This window comes from Phascolarctos cinereus, unplaced genomic scaffold (assembly GCF_003287225.1).
Source record: "Phascolarctos cinereus isolate Bilbo 61053 unplaced genomic scaffold, phaCin_HiC Scaffold_726;HRSCAF=1367, whole genome shotgun sequence".
NCBI classification, from domain to species: domain Eukaryota; kingdom Metazoa; phylum Chordata; class Mammalia; order Diprotodontia; family Phascolarctidae; genus Phascolarctos; species Phascolarctos cinereus.
The window spans coordinates 42,065,528-42,092,671 of record NW_027556098.1 but is presented as its reverse complement, the minus strand read 5'-3'; the positions used below and the strand labels follow the sequence as shown (position 1 = coordinate 42,092,671).

The 27,144-nt window shown below is 37.4% G+C and overlaps 2 protein-coding genes across 2 annotated transcripts in view; one reads left to right on the top strand and one right to left on the bottom strand.

Annotated features, from left to right (window-relative positions):
- Positions 1 to 7,450: 7,450 nt before the first annotated feature.
- Positions 7,451 to 14,419, bottom strand: HMGN1 (high mobility group nucleosome binding domain 1). Its single transcript, XM_020973851.2, has 6 exons — positions 14,084 to 14,419; positions 13,214 to 13,246; positions 13,085 to 13,114; positions 12,956 to 13,006; positions 9,695 to 9,826; positions 7,451 to 8,374 (listed from the first exon to the last, which is right to left on the bottom strand). Exons 1-6 carry the CDS (start codon positions 14,096 to 14,098, stop codon positions 8,327 to 8,329), a joined length of 309 nt encoding a protein of 102 aa, XP_020829510.1. The 5' UTR covers positions 14,099 to 14,419; the 3' UTR covers positions 7,451 to 8,326.
- Positions 14,420 to 15,029: 610 nt separating this feature from the next.
- The window catches only part of GET1 (guided entry of tail-anchored proteins factor 1), a 28,702-nt gene continuing 16,587 nt past the window's right edge, over positions 15,030 to 27,144 (top strand). Inside the window, 4 exon segments of the mRNA XM_078146488.1 lie at positions 15,030 to 15,264; positions 25,766 to 25,903; positions 25,905 to 25,932; positions 26,687 to 26,754. Of these exon segments, the coding sequence (XP_078002614.1) occupies positions 15,163 to 15,264; positions 25,766 to 25,903; positions 25,905 to 25,932; positions 26,687 to 26,754 (336 nt within the window). The 5' untranslated portion in view covers positions 15,030 to 15,162.

Here is a 27,144-nt window from a genome sequence, read left to right as displayed (position 1 = left end):
TCTTGAATCAGAGTAGCTATCTTTCACATTTGATCATCATTATAATATTGTTCTTAGTGTGTACGATATTTTCCTGGTTCTGCTCACTTCACTTTGCATCAGTTTATACAAGTCTTCCCCTTACAATACATTAATTTTTTTTCTTTTATTAATCTGTCCTTCCCATCTATCTTCACTGAGCAAATTTAAAAAAAAACACCCTGAAAAATAAAGCCCTTCAATGCATACATATATAGTCCAACAAAACAAATTCCCAGCAAAATAAGAGATTGTCAGAGCATTACTGTATAAAGAAATAGAACTTTGAAAGTCTTTAGAACACTGGTTAATCATAAACTACCATGCCAAAAGAGTAGTGTATAGTGCTTTAAGGTTATATTATATAGTACTTTAAGATCTGCAAAGCAAGTTGACATGTTGTCTTATACAAACCTCATAACAATCATGTGAGGTGGATGCTACCTCATTTTACTGACTAGGAAACTGAGGCTGAGAGAAGTGATTTGCCCAGGGTCCCATGGCTAGTAAGTATCTGAGTTAGAATTGAACTCAGGTCTTCAAGTTCAGTACTTCAAGTTCAGAACTCTTACCCTCTGCATCACCTACCTCCCTCTTGAAACACCACTCACTTTTTGTGAGAGAGATGAACTTGAAATGTAGAAAGAGACAGATTTTTGATGTGGTCAATGTGAGAATTTATTTTGCTAGGCTATATACATATGTATTGATGCCTTCTATTTTTACAATACATTCATTTCTTTTTTCCTTTTATTAATCTGTTGGGGTGTTCAGGAAGACTGGTACCTCTGACGTGAGGGCTGTTGAGCCCTTTTTTCAGGGCTGTTTTCCACTTTTGGTGTCCCTTTGCCACCCAGCTCTCTCCTGTGGCTCCGAGAAGCACATTGGCCACAACTCAGTAAAACCATCTCTGCAGATACACTAAACCAGATTGAGGTTAACCAAAAGATCTCAAACCCATTAGTGAGTTAGGGGAATGTCTATCCCAAGTATGTAAAGATTTCCCCCAGCAGAACTAGCAGATGAGAACAATTTGTTCCAATAACCATGAAGGTGGCTAAAGAGGTGCCATGGAGTGCTTAGATCTTGGTTAAACATATAGGACACCAAAGTCATCCACTGCATCCTAGGCTATCACCATTCATCATGACTTTTGTCTTGCTACTGGAACTAAATGACTCTGGAAGAGAGTGAGGCCAATGACTTCATGCACCTCTGCTTCACTGAAATCCAATTTATACACAGGTCAAAAGACATTACCCTTATCTTCGTGCATGTTGTATCTCTCCAGTAAGCTCACAGAAGGGAAGGACTGTTTTGGTTTTGTCTTTGTATCCCCAGTAGCCACTTGACACAATGTCTTGCATATGGCATCCACTTAAAAAGATGTTTGTGGAATGGAATTGAACTGTCCTTTTCTGCTTGTCCAAGATATGTACATATATATCTGTATTTAACTGTTGTCCATTTCATTTTTTATCTCTTTATATCCCAGGATCCAGCACTATGACTGATACATAGTAGACACTTAATGAACAAATGTTTCTTGATTTGTATATGTAAACCAATGTATATATTATATAATATACAACATAGATATTTCATCCATTGTTTTCCAGTTCCATTTTTCTAATTAATCGCTTTTGTATTGCAATGTATTTCACTGAAGAGCTGTGATTTGAACCCTAGTTTTCTAACTACAAATAGAAAAGGTAACATGTAATCTTAACGTAGAAAATTAAGGATATATGCTATATACATCTTAATCATGTGGTATCTTTAATGCAATCCAATTCTAAAATGCCTAATAAAGATTTGCCTGTGGACGTGGAATGTAATCATGCATCTCTGTCAATACAGTAAGAATAACATTTATATAATGCTTTAAAGTTTGCAAAACACTTTACAGATTTTTCTTTATTTGATCTTCACAATAATTATGTAAATTAGTTATTATTAAACCCATTTTATAGATGAGGAAATTAAGGTTGAGTGAGGTTAAGTGACTTGCCTAGAGTCACGTAGCTAGTAAGTTTTGGAGCCAGTATTTGAAGTGAGGTGTTCTGATTCCAAGTCTGGCACCCAATTCATTATACCATCCAGCTGCCTCATCCAAATTAGTTGTTGATGAAGTTGTCTAATTAATACCTCTAGGCACAAACTTCTGATTGATTATTAGATAAGAATCTCCTCAATCAGCTGTCTGGTAAATCCAGGTCAAAAATAGTCACAAAAATGAGATGGATATATGAAAACATTGAGACAGATTTTTTAAAAAGTATTTTTACATAACTGTTCTGCAGTTTTTTCTCTATGTATATTTTCAGTAGTTAGAGGAAGGGACCCTAGAGATCATTTTATGTTGAAGATTATCCTATCATCTGAACAAAGAGTTACCCATTAAAAAAATGCTCTCTAAACAGGATAGGGATAGGGACTACACTTGTAATTTCATTGGATAGGGAACTCCCAGGTAAGGGGTTTTTTTTGTTTTATTTTTTGTTTTTTGCCAATGCAAGTTAGTCTTTGAGAGCTGCTATGATTTGCCAAGGTCAGATAGTCATACATGTCAGAGGTGGGACTTGAGCCCAAGTCTTCTTGGCTTTCCAGCTGCTCTTTCTCCAAGTCCTAATAAAAGAGATTTTAACATTTAGGACTCAGATCAATGTAATGACCGTTCATGATTGCAGAGTATCAATGATAAAGCATGCTGCCTTACTTTCTAAGAAGTGATGGACTCAGATCTAGAATGAGACATACATTTTGGGACCATTGTAAGAATCTGTTTAGCTTGACTGTGTGTATTTGTTAAAAAGCAAGGACAGTTTTGGTTTTGACTTTGTAATCTCAGCACCCATCAGAAACAGTGTCTTGCATATGGCATTCACTTAAAAAAATATTTGCTTAATGAAATTTAATTGTCCTTTTTCTTTCCCTGTCCAGGATATGCACATCTCTATATTTATCCATCATCCATTTCATTTTCTGTCTTTATAAGCCCATATTTTGTCTTTACATACATGAGTTTTTCTTTTCTTTTCAATGGGAGGAGGGAGGAAAACAGGGACAGGGGAGTTAAGGACAGGGTTATGAAAATGCTTAAGAGAACAGAAGGAAACATACACGAAGAAGAAAGTTTTAAAAGTTATATGATGAATTTTATCATACACTTAAAAGAAAAATAAGCTTTACATAATAGAGATTCATTATTTCATATATGACCTCCTTTTTTTTATTCAGTGTCTGTTAAGTTCAGAAATTTAACTCTTAAAAACACAAAACTGAATCAATTCATATATAAATTAGAATATGATAGTGTTGTACCATGGAAGATACACTGATTCACATCTTGACTCTTCCCTAGTTATTATTATTATTACCTCTTGTCCTTGGGCAAATCACTTCATTTCTCTGAGACTTCTGCTTCCTCATCTGTAAAATGAGAACTGGATTAAATGATCTCTAAATCTCATATTGAATAAATTCTATTTTATCTTTATTTATAGCTCTGTCAAGGCATTTAAAGCCTATCACAACCTGGCTCTGATCTACCTTTCTAACCTTCTTTATACATTACTACCTTTTCTTTATGCTCCAGTCCATCCAAATAGACCTCAGTGTTCCTCACACACAGCATTGTCTCCATGCCCATAATATACTCATCTCCACTTTTTGGAATTGCTAATTTCTTTCAAAGTTCAGCCCAAAGGCCACCTTCTATAGGAAGTCTTTTCTGATACCTTCCCAAACCCTCTCAGCTACTAGTGCTTTCCTCCAAAATTATCTTTCATGTTGAGTAGCTATTTTATGTTTACCCATAGAGGTACAAGTTGTCTCACTGACAACCCTGGTCTGGCCCCTCCTAAGATAAACTTCTGTGGGACAAAGGACTTTTACTTCTGCCTTTGAATGCTTAATGCTTGATTTCATAATCTGTGATAAGAAGTTAAAATCAGGGACACTTCATTAATTACAAAACACATTTGGATTACGCAAACAACTTTCTTATGCCTTGAACTCTATTACAGAAAAAAAAACCCCAACTCAACGATATCTATAACACCATAGTCATTACAGGATATATTCCCATAATAATCATCCAGGATACCATCAGGGGAGTGCAGGTAAATGTTTAATAACCAGTTTGGGGGGGGATGGGGAGAGGAAATGTACACATGACATAGTACTATGAGATCTACATTCTCCATATTTTCTCCATCAATTTCTTAAGTCTAGACATAACAATAAATCAAGCCATATTTGTAATATTTGCTAAAATGCTCACTCTAAAAATTTAACAACTGACTCTGGAAAGCTGGTTTGAGCTCTTTCCAGAATACTACTGCTCCTCCTGGCAAAAAGCAATACAACTAGCTCACAGTATTGTTTGCCCTGTTGCCATTTTGAAGAAACCTACAGGAAGTCAGAACAGACTTTTGTCTCTGAAATGCTTCTTTAAATAGGTTTTTTGAGGTGTCTTCTAGCTTTATGATTTCAATGCCTTGATATTACCAAATGGCATAGTTTCTATTATAGAAAGCCCTTCCAGCTTCCATAACTGGGGGCCATTTTTTCTGAGATCAATTCTCATCTTTCAGTATTACAGTTGTAGTTGTGTAAAGTAAGATTTAGCAAGGATGCCCTTTTTAAAAAAAACTAAGTCTGCAATAGCTTTTTCTTGCTATTTGCTTATGTCTAAAAAAAACTGAGAGCAAAGAAATTCCAGTTGAGTACACTTAATGGTCTCATATTTGAATTTAGTACTATGGTTGCTCCATTCAAAGCTATTTAACAAAAGAATTACTGGCTTAGACCTATCAAAGTCAGGTAATACTTTTGGATATTTGCTAAAAAGAATAGAGAAAAAACACATTACTTCCTGAAATAAGAACATTAAGAACACTTACTTCCTTGTCTGAAACAAGCCTTTAGAAAAACCAAGATCTGGTGGAGCTGTGAATGATCCATTCTGGAAAAGAATTTGGAATTATACTTGTTACTAAACTGTATATACCCTCTGCCCCAACAATACCACTGTTAGATACATATCCAGAGGTGAAAGCCAATGGAAAAAGTGCCACATATACAAAAATATTTATATCAGTATTTTTGGTAGTAATAATGAACTGGAAGGAAAGGTGCTTATTAATCAGGGAATGGCTGAATAAGTTGTCAGATATGGATGTCTTACTGTAAGAAATTACAAATATGAAGAATTCAGAGAAACTTTGGGAACCTGTGTAAACTAATAAAGAGCTAAGTAGAAGAACAAGAACAATCTGCAGTGCTCACAAAAATGTAAAAAAACCATTGAATTTAGATTTCTGATCAATGCACTGTTCAATTGTAATAGGGCCTAAGTAGAGTGCTATACTGCAGAGCTTCTTAAACTTTTTCCACTTGCGACTCCTTCAGCACTTCTTAAAACTGTGGGTTGCGACCCTCATATAGGATCGTGACCCACAGTTTAAGAAGTGCTATAATAGAATGAGGCAAACAGTTTTAGACATGGCCATCACATTTGTTCTACTTAGTTTTCATAAGGGAGTGATCTAGTATGTTTGTGTGTAGTCAATGCAAAGGGATTAATGTAAAAAAAAGCACCACTAAAACATGAATAATCCCTTCAGGTGTACTGTTGCTGACTGCAATTTACCTGCCCTAGTAATAACAAATAACATAGCTAGGGAATTTTTGTAAAAATGTATTCAAAAGTCTACCTTGATGTTGGAACTAATTTTTACAATTAGAGGCTTCAAGACTATCATCGACAAGCCAGTACTCAAAATATAAAATAGAAAAAATTGGGGGGATACTGATCAGCTGTGACCCTGGACAAATCACTTGACCTCAGCGTGTAAAATGGGATAATAGCACCTACCTCAGGGTTGTTGTGTCCTACATAAATACTGGCTACTATTGGAGTCAAGGTACTCCAACATTGATGCCAACATAGTGATGTCATTTTGGTCCTCTTTGAGGATGAAGGACAACAACCAAGATACTATTATTATTTTTAAATATAAAACGTGCAAATAAACTTCTGGTATAACTACATGGCATAGTGGATACAGCCTAATAAGGAACACCCAAGTTCAAATCTTGCCTCAAGATACTAGCTGTGTGACCCTGGGCAAGTCACTTAAACTGTTTCACCTAGGTTTCCTCATCTGTAAAATGGGAATAGTAATAGCACCTAGTTTTCAGGGTTGTTGAGGCACAAATGAGATATTTGAAAAGCACTTAGTACAGTATTTGGCACATAGGTACGTGTTTACATATATATATATGTATATACATATACACATACATATACACACACATTACATAAATGCTATTATTCATTATTTTATATTTAGGTACGTATTTGTGGCAAATCTCAGTCTTCATATCAACCTCAAAGTTACCACACTCCTGCTGTAGTATAATTTGGAAACCCAGATTCTGGGTCCCCATCTTCTTCCCCACTTATTAGCTGTGTAGGAAAGAAACTTGCTATTTCATCTATAAAATGAAGATAACGCACTCAGCTAAAGGTACAGATGACATGTAAGCAAAATATGGAAAGAAATTAATAGAAAACATTCAAGTATTCAGTGAGACAAGGGATCTCTCAAGGGCCATACCATTTGTAAGATCTGATTCTCCCCAGACTTCTTGTACAACAGTACCGGGGGCTTCTGCCCAATTTAACTGGTACATACTCTGACAAGATTGGTTTAATTAAGTACAAAAGCTCTCAGAAACCAGGATTACTATCACTATATAGGTTGCTTCAAGTCCTTGGATATTCCTCCTTAGTGCTAGGGAAAGAAAGCAGTTTCAAATCAAAAGGATTGCATTGTTTTAGTTTTGCTATGGTTTAGCTGTTAAGTAAACACCCATACTGCCTTACACTTATTTTTTCATATCAAATCATGATACTTTACCTTTTTTGACACTGTGAGGATAAAACAAGTGAACGCATTTAAAAAATCTGTACTCTATAAATGGAAAAGGATGATAATAGACCTACAGAAGGCATATTTCTTTATGCAAAAGAATAATGTTCACTTTGTTTTATAATGAACTTTATACTAGCACATTCACAGGTGATAGTGATTTCATTGATATAGGGGAATCCCAGATGAAGAAACTTTGTCTACCAGGGCAAACTGGTACCCTTTCTGAAATTATTAAGTATTGGAGTTGTCTGGAGGATAAAGAGGTGAATGATTTTCCCATTATCACAAGGCCAACATTCCAGAGGTGGGACTTGAAGGCAAGATCCTGGATCCTAGGCAAGCTATACCTGTATGTCCCACTGCCTCGCTGCATATTCACGTAAGTATGACAGTCCATTACAAAAGTGTTATGCAAAAAATTTAACAAAAAAAACCCCCAAAACAAAATATGCCTGTTAAAATTTAATACATGGGTTACGAAACCAAAATTCTTTTATAATCAAGATTTTATTAGTTCGTTTGGTAATCAGTACATAGACACTATGAATAAATTGTACATTTAAAAAATGCTAGAAAAGTCTAAAAATTATGTAGTTGTAATCCTTTTCTGAATTGTTATTCCAGTGACTTTTTAACTTTAAGCTTGGAGGCAACTCTCCCTAAAAAGAGGTTATCAAATACCAGCATCCTGAATATGGACAAGGTATTGGGTCTTTACAAAGCAAAGTTCCACTAATTCTGTATTTGATAAAACTATGCTTATTATACACATTTTCCAGTCTTTTACAGCACATTAACAAAGTTACTGGAAAAAAACTGTACCACCACTACCAAAGATGACAATGTCATAGATAGCACACAATTTTGAAAGGGAGATCCAACACCAGGGAGAAGTTTTATTTAGGAAACAATTGTACCAAAAGACAAGATGGATACAGATTAATTAAAACAAGACCTTTAAAATTCATGGTCACAACTCCAAATTACTATCTATGCTACATTTAATATGATGTAAAAACTGCCTATGGAATGTTAAGCCTATGCATAAGACATATAACACCTTCCTAATCATCATTCTATTAATTTCTGGTTGTATTAAAACAAACAAAAACCGAAATTGACAACCAGCACATGATTTCACCTCTTTAAATAGGACTCTAAATAAAGCCACTTTAGATTGGCTTACACTTATCTAAATGTTTTAAAAAATTAATGTGATGAGGTGGGATTGCCTCCTTCTTAAAAATGTGTTTCTAGAGCTACTAAAAAACTGGCATTTACAAAATATTTGATAAAAATATTCCTCTGAATTGTACAAGAAGGGAGGTAACAGGGACAATTGTTAAAAGACTTTGTATAAGATGTTATTCAGATTTGGTTTCTTTCTCTCCTGCTGAATCAGAGACTGGAACCTGGAAAGAACATAAAACAAAAATTATAAAATTGCTCATTATGTTTGATATTTCCTGCAATATTTCCAAACAAATTAGTAGTACGGATAAAATCAAAATGTCAAGAGATATATCAAACTGGATATTGCAAAATCACCTCAACTTCACAATGTCCAAAACCAAACTCATCATCTTTTGCCCCAAATACACACATCCACCAAACTTCTCTGTCAAAGGCACCAGCATTCTTCCAGTTTCCCAGGTTTGCAATCCAAATTATCCTTCACTTATTCTTCTTTACCCTATGTAGTTAATCAGTAGCCAGATCTTGCCATTTCTAATTTCCTATGTCTTCCATCCAAACCCTTCTATTTATATATCCACTACCTTAGCTCCAGCCCCATTACCTTTCATATAGATTACTTCAATGGCCTCCTAATTGGTCTCCTGCCTCAAATGACTACCTGCTCCAATCTATCTATAGCTGCCAGTGATTTCCTTTAAGCCTAGAATTGACCCCATAACTTCTCTACCTCAATTAATGCCAGGACCTCCCATTGTCTATGGGGATTATCTATAAATAACTTTGGCTTTCAAAAGCCTTTCACAACCTAGCCTCAACCTATCTTTCCAGCAGTTCCCCTCCTGCACTTATGATCAAGCCAAACTGGCCTTCCCTGCTCCTCACACATGACACTCCATCTCCAATTTCCATTCCCATATTCCAGTTTTCTGTGTGAAATGCCCTCCCCTCCCCACCTCCACCTTACAGAATCCCTTTACTTCTTCAAGATGCAGCTCAAGTGCCATCTTCTACAGGAAACCCAACTGATAATATCCAACCTCCCTAAATACTGTGTATTCACTTCATATTTATTCTCTACAAATCTACATATGTACAATGTCTCCTCCAAGAGAATCTAAGGCATTTAAATGGATGAATACAATATTTTCTTATAGTGAGATACTTAGTGTGGATTGGGAGCCAGAGTTCAAATCTTGGCTCTGCCACTTACCACCTGTATGACTCTGGGTAGAACATTTATTCTCTCTGGGTATGTTTCCTCAACTGTGAAAGGACAGGATTGGCTTAGAGGATCTTTTCTGTCTCTGAACCTATAGCACCTATACTGGTGAAATTCTGTCCATATGCAAATATTCTAGCTCAGTTACCTAAAATTTATGATGACTAAGTGTGCACCTGAAGATATAATTTTATAAAGACTAGAAACCATGATGTTGAAATCTGTTTACCTTATTTTATAGTGAGGCTGTTTTTTATTAACACGAAAAATTGCTATCTGAGAAAGTCAAGGCATATGGCAAAGAATAAGTACTGACCTCTTCAGTTTTAGTTTCTCCATTTTCTGCAGGCAAGTCATCTTTATTTTCCTCTTGGTTAGTAGCTTCTGCTTGTTTTCCTTTTGCTCCTTTTTTTCCTTTTGTGTGAACTTTTTTGTCCTGAGATTTATCCTATAGACATATTAAAAACAGTGCTTTACATATTAATACATCTTCCTAGGTATTAAACTTTGTCCTTTCATAGCTCAATTTCTACATTGCATATTAATCTGAATTACATAATAAACTTTCCAAGAGCAAAAACCAAATTTTTCCATGAATCCAGGATATTCTAAGGAACTTTTTTAAAGTGCTGATTAATAATAATATCACAGTAAGTTTTTAGTACTTAAATATTTTGTGTATAAAACACTCAAAAGTTTTGCTTTATTTTCCAAATTATCAAGTTCTTATCCAAATCATATATTAAAAAAAAAAAAGAATATCCATCTTTTAAATCCTCAATAGTCAGAGGAAGGAGGGGAGGGATTGGGTTGATGAATTCTAATTATCTACTCTCCTCCTCCTCCTTGGAGATTAACGAATTACATCTATTTTTAAAAAACCTAATCTTTCTATGAAAAATATTTTTATCCTCAATTCTGTACTTACTAAAGACTCTTTAAAACAAAGTTTGCCATTGGAATAGCTAACATGAAAAAAATTCACTTTACTACATTTGCCAAATCTCTTTTTCTTCTTTTTTAGCATATCTTAAGGAACAAGCCAATACAAGTAACGTTTTAATAGTTCATAATGAAATCCAACAAAGAATCAAGATAGCAGTTTTACAATCACTGAAAATGTTGACCTTTCAATCTTACCCTGACATCACTTAACAGTCAAAAGCAAAGAGTAATAAATTTATATTTTTATTATCTCTATTTAGGTATTTGAAAATTTGGCAGCTATGAGAAACCCCAATCTGAATTTTACTTAAACAAAAACATAAACTTAAGCTGTTTTAATGAAGTACAGCATTATGATTCAGCTATGACTAACTTGAGTAGAGATAAGATTCATATTTTAAGAGTTATCCAAGTTTAATAAATGAATTCTCTAAAAATTTCCTATAATTCCCAAATGCACACCAATGAAATGTTTCCTCTAAAAAGATGGACTGCATTCTTAAGCTTCCTTTTACCACCATCCAAATGAAGTTTGTATGTGTGTTTATGTGTGACAAATTCAACATTGCCATAGGAAAAAAAATTAAAAAAAAACCCACTCAAGTTTACATCCTAGTATAAGGTTAGTATAGCATGAGCTTCACATATGAAAAATGGGGCATCATTAAAGACATTTGCTGTTCAGTCATGTCTGACTCTTTGTGACACTGAATGGAGTTTTTTTGTTTATTTATTTTTAGCAAAAATACTGGAGTAGTTTACCATTTCCTTCTCAGTGGATTAAGGAAAATGGAGATTAAGTGACTTCCTAGGGTTATAAAGATAGTGAGTGATGAGGCTGGATTTGAACTCAGGCATTCCTGACTCCAGGCCAAATTCTTTATCCACTGAGCCATTAAAGACATAAGACTGTTCAAAAACACTGCTTAGTCCATAAGACTTGGAAGCCATATTAAACTGAAGTAAATTAAATTTATTGAATACTAATAATGTGTAATTTAAAAATTAAAAGTATAATTCATTCTTCTTAAGTAGCTCCACAAGGCTAGACCCATACAAGATAACATACACTTGGATGCATCTAGAGACTGATGAATGAGTATTATATAAAACACAACTTATGGAATGTATGGATGATCTTCATATATGAAAAGTACTTTATATACATTACCTCACTTGAGCCTCACAGTAGCCCTGGTAAGAAGGTACTACAGGTATTTATGCCCTTTTCACTGATGAGGAAAATGAGGTTCAGAGAGGTTAAGAGTATTTGAACAAGTTCCTCTTCAGTGCAGCACTTCCACCCATACTACCATGTTGCTTCTCACATAAAGTAACTGCATTTTGATAATAAAGGTCTGTTAAAGTCTAACTAGCATGAAGACTGTGGCATAAATTAGAAAGAAGAGAACAAAACAATGGCTTTTGTGGATAAAACAGAAACATTTTAAATAAAGATGGCATTGTTTTCAAAAAAAAAATTTGAATGATGCCCCAACTATCTGCATCTCTAAGAGCAAAGTGGTGACTATTGTCAATACCCAGGAAAATTTACTGGCATTTCTAAGATTGCAACTGACACTACAGTTGGTTATAACTGAAATAAGGCTATTAGAATAAAATTATTCTAATGTTATTCTAACTCTCAATATGTTATTCTCCTGTGGCATTAAAAGCTTTTATTGGTTTATTATGCTTATGCCTTTCTTGAGCTGTTTAAGATCTCAAGCAAAGTATTTTTAACAAAATAAAAATTTAAGAATTTTATATAAAGGCCAATTTACCCAAATTTCAAAAGTACAAAAGAAAAATTGGAGTTTTAAAAAAACTGCTTTTATTAAAAATAGGTCAACAATATGTTGGCAAATAAAAGTGAAAAACCAGTGGTAATTTATGGTCAAACTTGCACATAATCAGAAAATACTACCAAAAACAAATAAACTTTAAAAATCATCCACCTAACATATAGATTTAAAAACACTGAGGAATTATTAACTCTCTAACCTGATTTAGAATCAAACAAGTTTGTTGTTAAATTCTGATATGGATTAAAAAATTATGATTTCATTTTTGTCTTTGATGAGCAACCAAAATCAGACATCTAATAGTTATGACTTCATCCAACAATTTACATCAGATGCAAACTTAATGATTTACTCTTCTAAGAATATATATTTTGGTTCTTCTGAAGATTGATATAATATATTTGAACTTTCTTAGTAGTATTTTTTTGCTGTATGCTTTGAGTGGACTTGTGAATTTTCCCTTCTGATTTTGAAGAGCTTCTCAAAATGAAGCTTAGTGAGAGAATATCATTTAGCAAACTGATTAAATATTTAAGAGTTTAGCAAAATTAAAGACTTTTTAAAAAACTGGTATAGAGAACTCAATGTTTGGTGTCTAGCTCAAATGAACTTCTGAGTAAAAAGCATAGTCTGATTACACTATTCTTGATTATTGACAAAAGGCAGAATAAAATAATCTGGTTTTCTAACAGATTCCAACACTGAACCATAAATATGAGATTTGGTTGAATGGGAGTAGAAAGAGAAGCAGCAAAGACAAATTCAAATTAATAATTTAAATACTATCCCAACAATTTCTAGGTTCTTTTCAGGTACAAAAATCTTACCTTCCCACCTGTCTTTTTGGGCTTAGGTTCAACCTTTGCAAGGACTGGTTTCTGGAAGACAAAAGTATCTGTATTTCAATGTCTGATATGTAATAGAAAATAAGAATGAGTAAAGTTGGCTTTACTTACAGCTGACAATCTGGCCGACCTCCTCTTGGGCTTAAAAAAACAAAAAGCAAAGTAATTTAAAATATGCATTTAACTTAATGATGCTTCACTCCCCAAGACCCACATTTCTTGAAATTCAAACGTCCTTACCTCCTCCTTTACGTCCCCTTCTGCAGAGTTGACCTAGTCAAAAATATGCAAAAGTTAATAATATCAAAAGCATCAAATGAACCCAGATCCCAGAATTTCCCAGAACAACGTCTCAAATTAGGGAGACTTTTTGCCTTAGGGAAAATTTGTCTTCAGAAACTTCAGAATAAGATTTAATAGAAATATTATTCAAATTTTGAACTTCACCCCAACTGAAGCAAAAATTTCGACAAGGCAATCTCAATAGGCAGATGTCACTACAGTAGAGTGAAGGGAAGGAGGTATGATAAATCAAAACAAAAACAGACAATAACCACTCCAACTTTTCCCCATCAGTCAAGTCTTTAGGAGTAGCTCCATATTTCCCAAACCTGGTCTCCTTCCTACTAATACAGGGAGTAGCTGCTGCCAACCGGTTAACTCTAGGCGGGAGAAAAGTAAATTTTGGGAGCAGTTGGTATTGCAAAGTTCGAGAGAAAAAATGGTGGAAGATGTGTGGTTGGCGGAGGAATTTCATTCTCCCCGCAAGGATGCCACGGTAAGTGAGGTCTGCAAGTCAAGGCCTTTTCCTCTAATTTAATGTGTCTGTCTTCATTGCACATATGTTTGTGTGCTGTCTCCTCCATTAGGACATGAGCTCCGGGAGGCGAGGGCCATGATTTCGCTGCATTTGGGTCCCGAACACTTAGCAGGAAGCCTCGCGCACTGAGGTGCGACTTGACTTTTGCCCGCAGCCGGCCCCCAGGAGCGGGGCCTGGGGCATCGGACGCCTCGGGCTCCCCGGGAACGGCAGACAGAGCCGGTCACGCGTGTCAACTCCGCTCGCGGCTGGCGCGGGCCACGGCAGTGACCGGACGACCGCACACTAACCTTCCTCTTGGGCATCTTGGCTGTGAGTGGGGATCGGTTCCCTCTCCCCAGACTCGGGTGAGCGCCGGCGGGAGCGACAGGGCTCTGGGGTCGGAGAGAAAGGGCCGCGGCCGCGAGAGCTCCTGGACAAGCCGGGTTCCTGGGCCTCGACGCCCCTCCTCCCGCCGCTGGGCTGCTAGGAGCCGCAGCCGGAGCAGTCCCAGAACTAGATGGAACCGGATTGGAATCCCGCCTCCTCCCCCTTCCTCCATCTCCCTCTTCCCGCCGGTCCAGGCCACTCTCCGCCACAGCCAATTGGCTAGGTCCGCCCCCCTCCTGCCGTTCAAACGCCGACACAAATCGGGCATAGGCGGAAAGCACAGTCAGTCACTGGAAATCCCTGCTCCTCCCTTTCACCCTCCCCTTCAATTCTTTCTCGTCCTCACTTTTCTTCTTCCGGAGTCTGGGACCGGAGGAGGAAGCGGGGCCGGCCACCTACCCGCCCCCGGCTCCCAAACCGCTACTCCTTCTCTCACTTTGCTGGAAGCGGGGCTGTAGGCTCCGTCTCCACCCTCATTGGCCGAGGTCGGCCACGTGCCTTTACTACGTTCCGGGTTCTTACGCTCAAGCCCCAACCCCTATTCGTCGACTTGTTTTACGTAAAATTCGTTGCCCCCTGGCCAGGTCCTAGAGTTAGATGTAAAGCTTAAGTTTTTGCGGCTTCTTTTTTCCCAGGGATGATGAGGCTTGAATGCTTCTTGCCATTTGAGCTTGTACTAGGAGATGGGGGAAGGCAAATTAAAGAAAGAACACAGACGAGTGTCTGCTTTTCACCTTTCCCCCAAGAAGTGAAAAGAACCTCTGACAGCTAGATCTCCAGCGGCGCTGGTCTACGCTGCGTACGCAGCGCCGCGGAAGGAGGCGCCATAGTCAGTCAGAAGCCGGGGAAGTGGGGGGCGGGGGTAAAGTGGGAGGCGGGGGTAAAGTGGGAATTCTCCAGCGCTGGACTCGCTGGATCATGGAGCACGATTGCGCAGGCGCCTCCCAGCGCGGGGGATCCTGGGCAGATTTGCCTGCACGACCCCGGGAGTCTTGAGAAGATGACTTTAGAGGAGAGAGAGGGATGCGTTTGGCTAGTCGTGCTTAGCTCTGTGTTTGTGTGTAATCTCCTTAAGCTTCTCCTCCCCTCCTTCTCTTCTGTCGTAAGTAGCTGCCCCTACCGCGTCCCCGATTCCCAGCTTTCCTGGAGCCGGGGGGCGCCCGGGATCCCTCCCCCCCTTTAGGCCAGAGGCGTCTTGAGATCGCAGCTTCGGTTGGTCGGGGGTCCGTCACCTGCTGGACGGGCCCGCCGTCCTCCCACTCCAGGACCCCTTAGGGGCCCGAGGCCGAAGGAAGACCGGCTTTCATTCAGATGCAGGGAGCATTTGTTAAATATTTATCATGTGCAAAAAATACTGAAAAACAAAAACCAAAAAACCCCCAAACCACCCATTGTTCCCAAAGTGCTGACTGTCCACTGGAAGACGCATCTTAAGTAAATTCAATGTAATTTGAGGCGTGTGGAGGCAGTAACTGCCATCTGGGAAAGGCCGACCGAGGAAGGAGGTGGCCCCCTTGTGAACTTTAAGGGAGGGAGTCGGGCTGGAGGGTGAGGCAGGAGGGTGAACCTAGAGGGAAGGGAAATGGGGTGCCAGGTAGTGGGAGCATCAGGTCTGCCAGCTTCCCTGGAGCGTAGACAGCCTGAATCTCAGTAACTTGGAGGAGGAGGAGAAGTGAACAAGTACTAAGCGCCTGTTATGTGCCAGGCACTGTGCTGAGTGCTTTACCATTATCTCATTTGATCCTCACAGCAACCCTGGGAGGCAGGTGCTATTATTATCCCCATTTAACAGATGTAGAAACTGAGGTGACACGATCTCGCTGCTGGTAAGTGTCTGAGGCCATATATGAACATATTTGAGTCAGGACTTCTGACTCCAGGCTCAGAACTGTATCCGCTGTTCTGCCTAACTTCTTTACAAAAAGTATTTTAAAATATCATCTCCTTAAACAGGTTAATACCAAACTCTGGAGGGCTTTTTTGTGTTAGGATAAGGAGTTTGTATTATATCTTAGGGGCAATAAAGAATTACTGATGTTTTTACGGACAGAGATTTCTTTAGACCTGTTGCCTTAGGAAGATTATTTTGGCAGCAGTGAAAGATGGATTGAAGACAGAGAGTCAGATTAAGGACTAGTTAGAAATCTATTGCCATATTTCACAAAAGAAGTTGAAAGGGTCTCAATAAGAATATTGGCTATGTGAGTGGAGAAAAGGAGGTAGAAGTGAGAAATGTGGAGATAAATCAACAAGACTTGACAGCTAATCGATATTTAGGGGAGAAGAGTTGAGGATGACTGTTAGAATGGTTTGTGCTCTTAAAAACAGAAGTTTGAAGGAGGTACGTTTAAAGGGAATGAGTTTCATTTTGAAAATGTTGAGTTTGGGATGACTTCTGGCACATTCACATGGAAAGGTTAACGCCTAACTAATCTACTAATTTCTCTGCTTCATATTTCTCATCAGTTAGACAATAAATTCTTTTGGGCAGGAATTGTTTTTTCATATCCCAAGCATCCAGCTCAACACCTTCCACTTAGGTACTTAGCAAATGCTTTTTGAATTCAATTTGTGAAACAAAGTGAATTATTAAGTAATTTTTATAAATTCATTTTATTTTGTTTTTATCAGTTATATGCCCCACCCTCACACCATTCCTTATAACAAAGAAAACAGTTAAGTAAAGCTAACTGGTCACAGGGTCCTCTTGAAAGTGGGTACAACATCTTGAACCAGTAGTTTCCTACCTCTTGATAGAAAGGAGGATTTTTTTTTCATGATCAAGATGGTTCATTAAAATTGCCCAGCATTTGGTGTCTTTTCGACTATATCGTAGGAATTGCTTATGTTGTGGTCGTACTTCACTTTGTTCAATACAGGTCTTATGTTTCTCTGAATTCCTCTTATTTGTTGTTTCTTACAGCATGATAAATAATATTGCATGATACTCATGGACCACAGTTATGTATGCCTGTTCCCCAAACCATGGATGCCTAGTTGTTTAAAGTTTTTTCCTTTCACAAAAAGAGCTGCCATGAATATTTTCATATTATATGGTCTCTATCTTTTTGGACCTCTTTTGGGTTTATGCTCAGTAGTGGAAACTCTGGATCAAAGGATATGAGCAGCTGACTGATTTATAATGCTAATTCTTTTATAGAATGACTGGACCCAATTCATAACTCCACCAGCAGTATATTAGTATGCCTTTCCGCCTATCCATCACTATTTCCATCTTTGGTGATTCTTGCCAATTTGCTAGACCCCTAAATTGTTTTACTTTGCATTTTTGTTATTATTAGTGTTTTGAATAATCTTTCATCTGCAGTCAGTCCTCAACTTTCATGGGGGTAACATTTCTATAAAACACAAAAGTAAAAAACATAAATGTTGATACATTAAACATATGGAAAATAGGAGATAACATTCTTGTGACCACCAAAAACTGTAATCTTTCACTAGAGATTGCTGAAAATATATTTTCTGCATGCAGTTCTTTATAATTAAGCATTCTGATAATATGTACTTTTCCTAACACAGTAACCTTGAAATAACCCATAAAATGCAGTACACAAAATAAAATTGATAACATGCAAAGCATTTTTCTTGCTAATAATTCCCTATAATTCTGTGACCTTTTGTGCTAACATCTCAATAAAACAAAAAACAAAATAAAGAGCATTGATTTCAGGTGAATGGACTCTATACTACCATAAATACAGCAAGTAAAACTAAAACTTTTTAAAACCTGAATCTTACCTTCCACAGGGTCATATGGCAGTGTGAGGGCATTGTACTGTATATTATACTTTCCCCCTTTTTGTGGTTACAAGAAATCACCAAAATTAGGACCACGACAGCTGCAGACGTTGTGGCACCTTTATTTTTTCACTAAGCTGCATCACTGCATCACTGACTTTGCACACTTAGGCTTAGAGCCCAAAGGACTTGCGCTATCTTTGGCGGCATAATTGTAACCCAAAACTTGAGACAAGCCGTGAAAACATGCAATGAATGCACAGGATACTCTTTATAACAGAAGGTGAACAGGACCAATGAAGTGCCTGGTAGGAGACTAGCTGATCCACAAACTTGTGCATATCATGCCTCTCAGTTTTTTCTCTACTGTGCATAGCCAAATGTGCACAGTGCTTAATGTGGAAGTAAAAATGAGGTTACTAATAAAATCACGAGAATGCTTGAAGTCTTTCAAGTTAAACAAGGAAATATAGAGGACTAACTATAGTTGTTGATAGTTTGTGATTCTTCTTTTGGAAACTTTGTTCCTATCCTTGGCCCAATCCATAATCTGCTTGCTATTTGCTATCCTTGGTAGTACACTTAACTGGCTTTTGCCTGTTAGAATCCTTTGCTTCTTTCAAAGCTTACTTCTCATGTGCCCCCCTTGGGAAATTTATAACTTGTATTTACTTTTGTATATATGTATTGTTTCTTCCAACCCCAGCCCCCCCAGCATATAAGCTCACTGAAAGCTGAAAATGTTTTGTTTTGGTATTTTTATATTGGCACAGAGTGGAATGTGATAGGTGATTAATAAATATATGTTGAATTTAATTGAATTTTGGGGCAGCTAGGTGGCGCAGTGGATAGAGCACTGGCCCTGAAGTCAGGAGGACCTGAGTTCAAATCCTGCCTCAGAGCAAACACTTGACACTAGTTGTGTGATGCTGGGCAAGTCCCTTAACCCCAATTGCCCTCCCCCCCCAAAAAATGAAAGAATTTAATTGAATTTTGACCTGTTAACTGGTAGATGTTGTTAAAGTCCATAAATATAAAGTAGGACATAAGCAAATGTCAAACAGAATCTACCTAAGCATAGGGAAAATAATTTTTAAAAATTTTTCAGAATTAAAACCTTTTATTAGGTTAAAACAGGTTCAATTTTAAAAAATTATTGAAAATAGCTTTAATTTACACTAAATAGGGGCATTAGAAAATTGGCTAGTTTTCGTAACTGGACTTCTCATAATGTACCAGAAAGCTGCCTTTTTTTCCCCCTGAGCCATATTTACTGTATTTGATTGTGGAGGTAGTCAAGTCAACAAACATTTATTGATTGCTTACTATATATTAGGCACTGTGCTAAGTTCTGGGGACATTTGTTTCCCCAGTTATTTATATATGGAGATATTTGCCCAGAAAGGTAAAACAAAAAGAATAAAACAGAACAAAATAGTCCCTGCTGTCGAGGAGCTCAAAGACCAATGAGAGAGACAACATGCAAACAGCTGTGTACAAACAAGAGATAGATGTATCTGTAATAAATTAGACATAATCACAGAGAGAAAGTTCTAGCATTAAGGGGGATCAGGAAGCCTTCTTGTAGAAGGTGGGATTTTAGCTGAGACTTGGTGGAAGCAGGGTGTGAGGATGAAAAGAATTGTAGGCTTGGTGGACAACAGCTAAGGAATAGCAAGGAGGATATTGTCACAGACTATGTGGAGGGGAGTAAGGAATAAGAAGGGGCTAGATTATGAAGTTTTTTAAAATCCAAACAGGATTTAATGTTTTATTCTGGAGGTAATAGGGAGCCACTGGAGTTCAGGCTTGAAGTAATAAGGGCCTGCACCACAGGGTGGTGGCAATGCCAGAAGAGAGAAGGTAGAAACAACAGGAATTGGCAACAGCTTGGGGAGTGAGAAAGTGAAGAGTTAAGTATGACACCATAGATTGTGATACTTCTCTCTCCTGGTTCTTCTCCTACTTGATTGTTGTCTTCATCCAGGTCACATCCACTAACTGGTCATATCTATTAACTAGGCCTTCTTTCTACATACTGTTTTCCTTGGTGAGCTTATCAGCTCCTCTGGATTCAGTTATCATTTCCTTGATGATGATTCTCAGATTTATTTATCCAATCCTAACCTCACTGATGACCTCTGGACTCACATCTCCCATAACTCATGCCTATCTATTCACCATCTAATACTGGATGCCTTGTAGACATCTTTATCACGTGTCCAAAATTGAACTTTTTATCTTTCCCCCCAAGCCTTCCCTTCTTTCCAGACTTCCCTGTTACTGTGGAGGGTACTATCATCCTCCTGGTCACTCATACCCACAACTGTATCCAGTGCAGGGATGATGGTCTGGGAAGGAAGAGAGGGGTGGAAGGATTGGAGGTCATGGTAAGGACCAAGAACAAGGTTAAGGTTTGCAAGGCTGTGGGAAAGATAGATTGACAATAGTTGTGATCAGATAAGGGAATTTTAGTGTTCAGTGGGAACACTTAAAGCCAGCTGTTGTGTATAGATGAAGTGGGGTGGAAGAGTAAGTCATGGGAAATAAGGAAATTGAGCTACTAGGAAATTAAAGTGGTTGAAGCAGCATCACTTTGTATATTGAAGTGACTTAGTATATGAGGGCAAGGAGTTGAGGAAGAGAGAAAGACAGTGAGCCAGGCACTGAACTGATTGAGTAAAGGATAATATCCTGGAGGTTGATAAATAAACAGCTACCAGAATCTTGATTGAATGATAAAAAACAGATTGAATGAACCTCAGAGAAGAGGTTATTGAGTGATGGTGAGAGAGGAAGAGCCCGAAAGTTGGGGAGCAAACAGTATTCCAACTCCACTGCAACCAAAAATTTTTGGGGGGAAGAAGAAAGGAGTAAAAATGCAATCAGTGCTGGAAAGGGTGGCCAGGAAACCTATCCTCAGGAGAGAACCAGGTCTCAGTGAGTGCAAGAAGATGAAGTACTAAGAAAGGAAAAGGTTTAAGGTGACAGCAAGGATGTCAGTTATTGAAGAGGCGCTCCATAGAGCACATAGGAAAGGGTGTGCTGCTTTAGAGTGAGATGTCGAGTAGGACGTGGATTGAGGGTAATAGATGGGGGATGTTTTCAATGATTTAGCTATGTGTTGGTGGAGCTATGAATTGCTGGGAAATACTGTAATTTTTCTTTTTTATTTACTATTTAACATTCCACCCATGTAAAAACAAAAGAAAGCCAAGAGAATTTTTTTTTAAAGTGTGCTCGATCTGCATTTAGACTCCAGCAGTTTTTTCTCTGGAGATGGATAGCATTTTTCATTATAATTCCTTCAGAATTGTCTTGGATTATTGTATTACTGAGAATAGCTAATTCATGCACAGTGGATCATTGTACAATTCTGCTGTTTCTGTGTACAGTATTTTCCTAGTTCCACTTATTTCATTTTGCATCAGTTAATATTTCCAGGTTTTTCTGAAAGCATCTTGCCTGTCATTTCTTTTCTTTTTTAAAAAAAATTTTTTTATATTTGCAAGGCAATTGGGGTTAAATAACCTGCCCAGAGTCACACAGCCAGCAAATGCTGTGTGTGTGAGACCAGATCTGAACTCAGGTGCTCTGGACTCCAGGGCCAGTGCTCCATCCACTGTACCACCCAGCTGCCCACCTGTCATTTCTTATAGAACAATAATATTCCTTCACAATCATATGCCACAACTTGTTCAGCCATTCCCCAATTGATGGGCATCCCCTCAGTTTCCAATTCTTTGACACCACAAAAACAGCTGCTATAAATATTTTTGGACATATAGGTCCTTTTCCTTTTTCTTTTTTAAAATCTCTTTGGGATACAGACTTAGTAGGGGTATTCCTGAGTCAAAGGATATGCATGGTTTTATAGCCTTCTGGGAACAGTTCCAAGTTGCTCTCCAGAATGGTTGAATCAGTTTACAGCTCTACTGACAATATATTAGTGTCTCAATTTTCTCTATCCCCTCCAACATTTGTCATTTTCCCTTTCTGCCACATTAACTAATTTGATAGGTGGGGTGGTACCTCAGAGTTATTTTAATTTGCATTCCTCTGATCAATAGTGATTTAGATCATTTTTTTAATATGACTATAGATAGCTTTGATTTCTTTGTCTGAAAACTGCCTGTTCATATCCTTTGACCATTTATCAATTGAGAAATGGCTTTTTTTTAAAAATAAATTTGACTCCGTTTTCTCAGGCCTTTATCAGAAAAACTTGCTGTAAAATTTTTTTTCACAGTTACAGTACTAACTATAATTTCCTTCATATCTGTTTCCCCCATTTATTCTACTCTTTCTTTCCTTTCACCCTGTCCATCCTCAAAAGTGTTTTGCTTCTGACTGCTGCCTTCCCCAATCTGCCCTCCCTTCTATTAACACCCCATCCTCCTTGGTTCCTTCCCCTCCTACTTTCCCGTAGGGTAAGATAGACTTCTGTATCCAACTGAGCATGTATGTTATTCCTTTTTTAAGCCAGTTCTACTAAGAGTGAGGTTCAAGTGCTCACTCTGCCTCCCACCTCTCCCATTTTCCCCTCCATTGAAAAAGCTCCTTGGTACCTCTTTTATGTGAAATAACTTACTGCATTCTGTTTCTCCCTTTCTTCTCCCAATGCATTCCTCTTTCTTACCCCTTAATTTTAGTTTTTTAGATAGCATCCCATTACATTCAAGTCAGACCCATGCCGTCTGTCATGTATACTCCTTTTACCTGCCCTGAGAATGAGAAAGTCCTTAGGAGTTACAAGTATCATATTCCCATGTAGGAATGTAAACAGCTAAACCTTATTGAATCCCTTATAATTTTTCTTTCCTATTCATCTTTTTATTCTTCTCTTGATTCTTGTATTTGAAAGTAATATTTTCTATTCAGCTCTGGTCTTTTCATCAGGAATGCTTGAAAGTCCTTCATTTCATTGAATGTCAGTTTTTTCCCCTGAAAGATTATACTCAGTTTTGCTGGGTAGGTGATTCTTGGTTGTAATTCCCTTTGCCCTCCAGTATATCATATTCCAGACTCTCTTATCCTTTAATGTAGAAGCTCCTAAATCTTGTGTTAATCTGATAGTGACTCCACAGTATTTGAATTGTTTCTTTCTTGCTACTTGCAGTATTTTCTTCATGACCTGGGAGCTCGAGAATTTGGCTATAATATTCCTGGAAGTTTTTATTTTGGGATCTCTTTCAGGAGGTGATCAATGGATTCTTTCAGTTTCTATTCTACCCTCTAGTTCTAGAATATCAGGACAGTTTTCCTTTATAATTTCTTGAAAGATGATATGTAGGCTCTTTTTTTGATTATGGTTTTCAGGTAGTCCAGTAATTCTTAAATTCTCTCTCTTGGATCTGTTTTCTAAGTCATTTGTTTTTTCAGTGAGATATTTCACATTTTCTTCTATTTTTTCGTTCCTTTGACTTTGTTTTATTATTTCTTGATGTCTCATGGAGTCATTAGCTTCCACTTGCCCAATTCTAATTTTTACAGGATTATTTTCTTCAGTGGGCTTTTGTATTTCCTTTTCCATTTGGCCAATTCTACTTTTTGAATAATTATTCTCTTTATTGGATTTTTTGTGCGTCTTTTACCATTTAGCTTATTCTGTTTTTTAAGGTGTTATTTTTTTCAGTATTATTTTGTGCCTCCTTTACCAAGCTGTTGAATCATTTTTTATACTTTTCTTGCATCACTGTGTTGTCTTTTCCAAATTTTCCCTTTACCTGTCTTACTTGATTTTAAAACTTTTTTTAAGCTCTTCCAGGAATTCTTTTCTGGGCCTGAGACCAATTCACATTTTTCTTTGAGGCTTTGGATGTAGCAGTTTTGACTTTGTTGTCTTCTTCTGAATTTGTGTATTGATCTTCTGTGTCACCATGGTAACTTTCTGTGGTCAGGTTTTTTTTTTTGTTGTTGTTGTTGTTTGCCTATTTTTCAGCCTATTTCTTGACTTTTAACTCCATGTGAAAGTGAGACTCTGCCCCTGGGGTAGAGGAGTCACTGTCCCAAGCTTTAGGCCTTTCTTGCTGCTGCTCTCAGAGATGGTTCTAGGGGTCTATAAGTTTTCAGTTCTTCCAAGGTGGTATGATCTAAGGAGTGTGATCACTGCTCTCTTGGCCTGTGCTTTGGTTTGTGAGTGACCACAAGCACTCTTTTCCACCATGGAACTGTGATTAGGGTCCCCATTTCCCTGTAGCCACAAGCTTTGATGTACTTGTGCTCCGCCTCTCCTTGGGACTGTGACCCAGATCTATGTATGAGCAGTGCAACAGAGTCCTGTGCTAGCAAAGGGACCCCTATAATCTTCTTCTGACCAGTTGTTTGATGCCCTTTCCATCTGTGGCCTGAAAGCTCTGGAATCCTCCACTGCCTTCTCTGATTCAGTTGCCCCTATGGTCTTCTGCTGGTTTGCTAAGGTTCAGCCTATGCTGGACTATGCTCTACTTTCACCCGGTACTGCAGACCTTTACTTCTGACCTTCTAAGTTGGCTTGGTCTAGAAAATTGTTTCACCCCATCCTTTTGTGAGTTCTGCTGCTCCAGAATTTGTTGTGAGGTGTTATTTAAAGTTGTTTGAAGGGGAATTTGGTAGAACTCACGTGATTCCCTGCCTTTTCTCTGCCATCTTTGCTATAATTTTTTTGTAATTTTTGAAAAATTTTCAAGAAAAATCACTTGACTTTGATCCATTACTGAACACAAACCCTGAAAAGTACAAGATAGGAAGGCACTCTCTCTCTCTCTCTCTCTCTCTATACCAAAATTTTCATGGCACCACTTTTTGTGGTAGTAAAAAACTAGAAATAAAGATGCCCATCAATTGGGGAGTGGCTGAGCAAATTGTGATACATGAATATAATGTAACATTATTGTATTATAAGAAATGACAAATATGAGGAATTCAGAAAAACATGGAAATACTTGTTTGAAGCTTTGTAGGTGTATAACCAACCTTTGTGGTAAATAGAACTTGTGGAACATTATACTCATTGACTATAATAGTGTAAATGAAAATGCTGAAAAACAGGTTAACTCCTGACTAACTGTAATGACCAAACTAGAAAACAGATAATGAAACATAGGCCTTTCATCTTTGTGGTGAGGTAGGTGGATAAGGGAAGGACAACCATTTACAGAGTATAGCATATGGCCTGTAACTGTTAGCTGCAGTTAATGTGTAGATTTTGGTCAATTGGTTGTTCTGTTGTTTTTTTGTTTTTTGTTAAAAGGGAAGATTCAAGAGTGGGGGGCAGTATGGGAAAATGAATAATATTTTTTAAAAGGCAGCAATACTTATTTTTAAAAAGACCCTGGGGAAAATATTTCATTAATTTTCTATTCTTTATAGTTGCCAATAACAGTTCTTTATTTTTCTTCAAAGTGGCAGCTAGGTGGCTCAGTGGATAGAGTATCAGGCCTGGAGTCAGGAATACTCATCTTCCTGAGTTCAAATCTGGCTTCAGACACTTGCTAGCTGTGTGACCCTGGGTGAGTCAGTTCCCTCATCTGTAAAATGATCTGGAGAAGGAAATGGCAAAGCACTCCAATATATTTGCCAAGAAAACCCCAAATGAGGTAATGAAGAGTTGGATATTACTGAAAAATGGCTGAACAACAACACAATTTTTCTTCAGTTTGGTTGCCTTGTACAGGCTGTCTTGTTTGGATTTTGAGTATATTTATGTTTTCAGATTCAAAATGTAAAAAAAAAATTGCTTCTATTTAATTCCTTATCTGATAATCATGACATGTGCTGTATAAAAAAGTGGTTAATAAGAAGATAGTATTAATAATGATTTTTGATTGAATAGCTCCTTAAATATTTACTTTTGTTTTGGTCAGATATCCAAGCTGCTACAAAAGGATGTAGACCAAGAGTCTCAGATGAGAGCAGAAATACAAACCATGAAGCAAGACCTCTCAGCTATTAGCATGATGGATGAATTTGCCAGATACGCCAGACTAGAACGGAAGATTAATAAAAATGACTGATAAGCTTAAAACTCATGGTATGCTTGCAGATAATTTAAGTCAATACCTTTTATGCAATTATTTTTTAATGTAAAGTTCATGTGAAAATTTCTAGAATGATTATGAACATTTTTTTCTTGAGTGGTCTTTTTTAGTACTAGTAGAAATTTTAAAAAGGAAAAAAAAATTAAACTAGAAACAGTATTTATGATTCTAATGCACTTCTATTTATGATTCTAATGCACTTCTGCTTGCCAAGCACTGAGGAATATTTCCAGAGCTTAGCTGGTTTTTTACTCCAGCATAGAGTCAATCTTGTTAAAATGACTTCATCCAGACATGAAGTCTTATCATAGATTATTAGGGATCTTTGTTATACCTCCAGGAAGATGCTGAGGGTGAATTTTTATCACCAAAATAGAGATAATATGTACAGATTTGCTTGGTTAGCAAGAGGTTGAGTGAGGTATTATTACAACTCTGTCCTTAAGTAAGTTTTCTGCTGTGAGCTTGTAACAGATTGCCTTTCTACCTGTCGACAGGAAAGTTAGAATAGCAAATAAAATTAGAAGAATGTCTTCAAATATGAAATGAATCTGATTTAGAGTCTGTAGATTAAAGTTGCATTTTATAAAGTCGCATTTGATGGAAATATACCAGATTCCTTGTTGAGGGGGGAAGGGTGAGAGTAGTTCAGAGTTTTTAAATCCTTAAATGTTAAATCTTTTTAAAAAAGAAAAGTTATTTCCATCTCCATAAATTGGCCTTCTCATTCCACCTTTTTCCTTCCAGTGAAGGCACGAACGGCTCAATTAGCCAAAATTAAATGGGTCATAAACATTGTTTTCTACATATTGCAGGTAAGCATTTTTTGATATTATTTATTCTGTAATCTTTGGAAACCTTAAAATATGTGCTATTATTAAATGTGTGTGTGTTATTAAATCTGTATATGCATTCATATATGTGTATCTATGTAACATTTCATATACAAATTGTCCCTCCAGGATGGAGGGGCAAAATGTAGTACATTATGTGAAACAGAGTTGAGAAATACCTAACAGTTATGTGTGTCATTTGCATCTTTCTTTGCTACCATGCTGAGGATTCTTCTGGCTTATTGCTCTGAAATCTGTACATAGGATCAACTACAGTGTAATGGAAAGAGTCTTGGATGTGGAGTCTTCAGCAGATTTGAGTCTTGGCTCTGTCATTTACATCTCAGGACCTTCATCATTTATTGGGCTAAG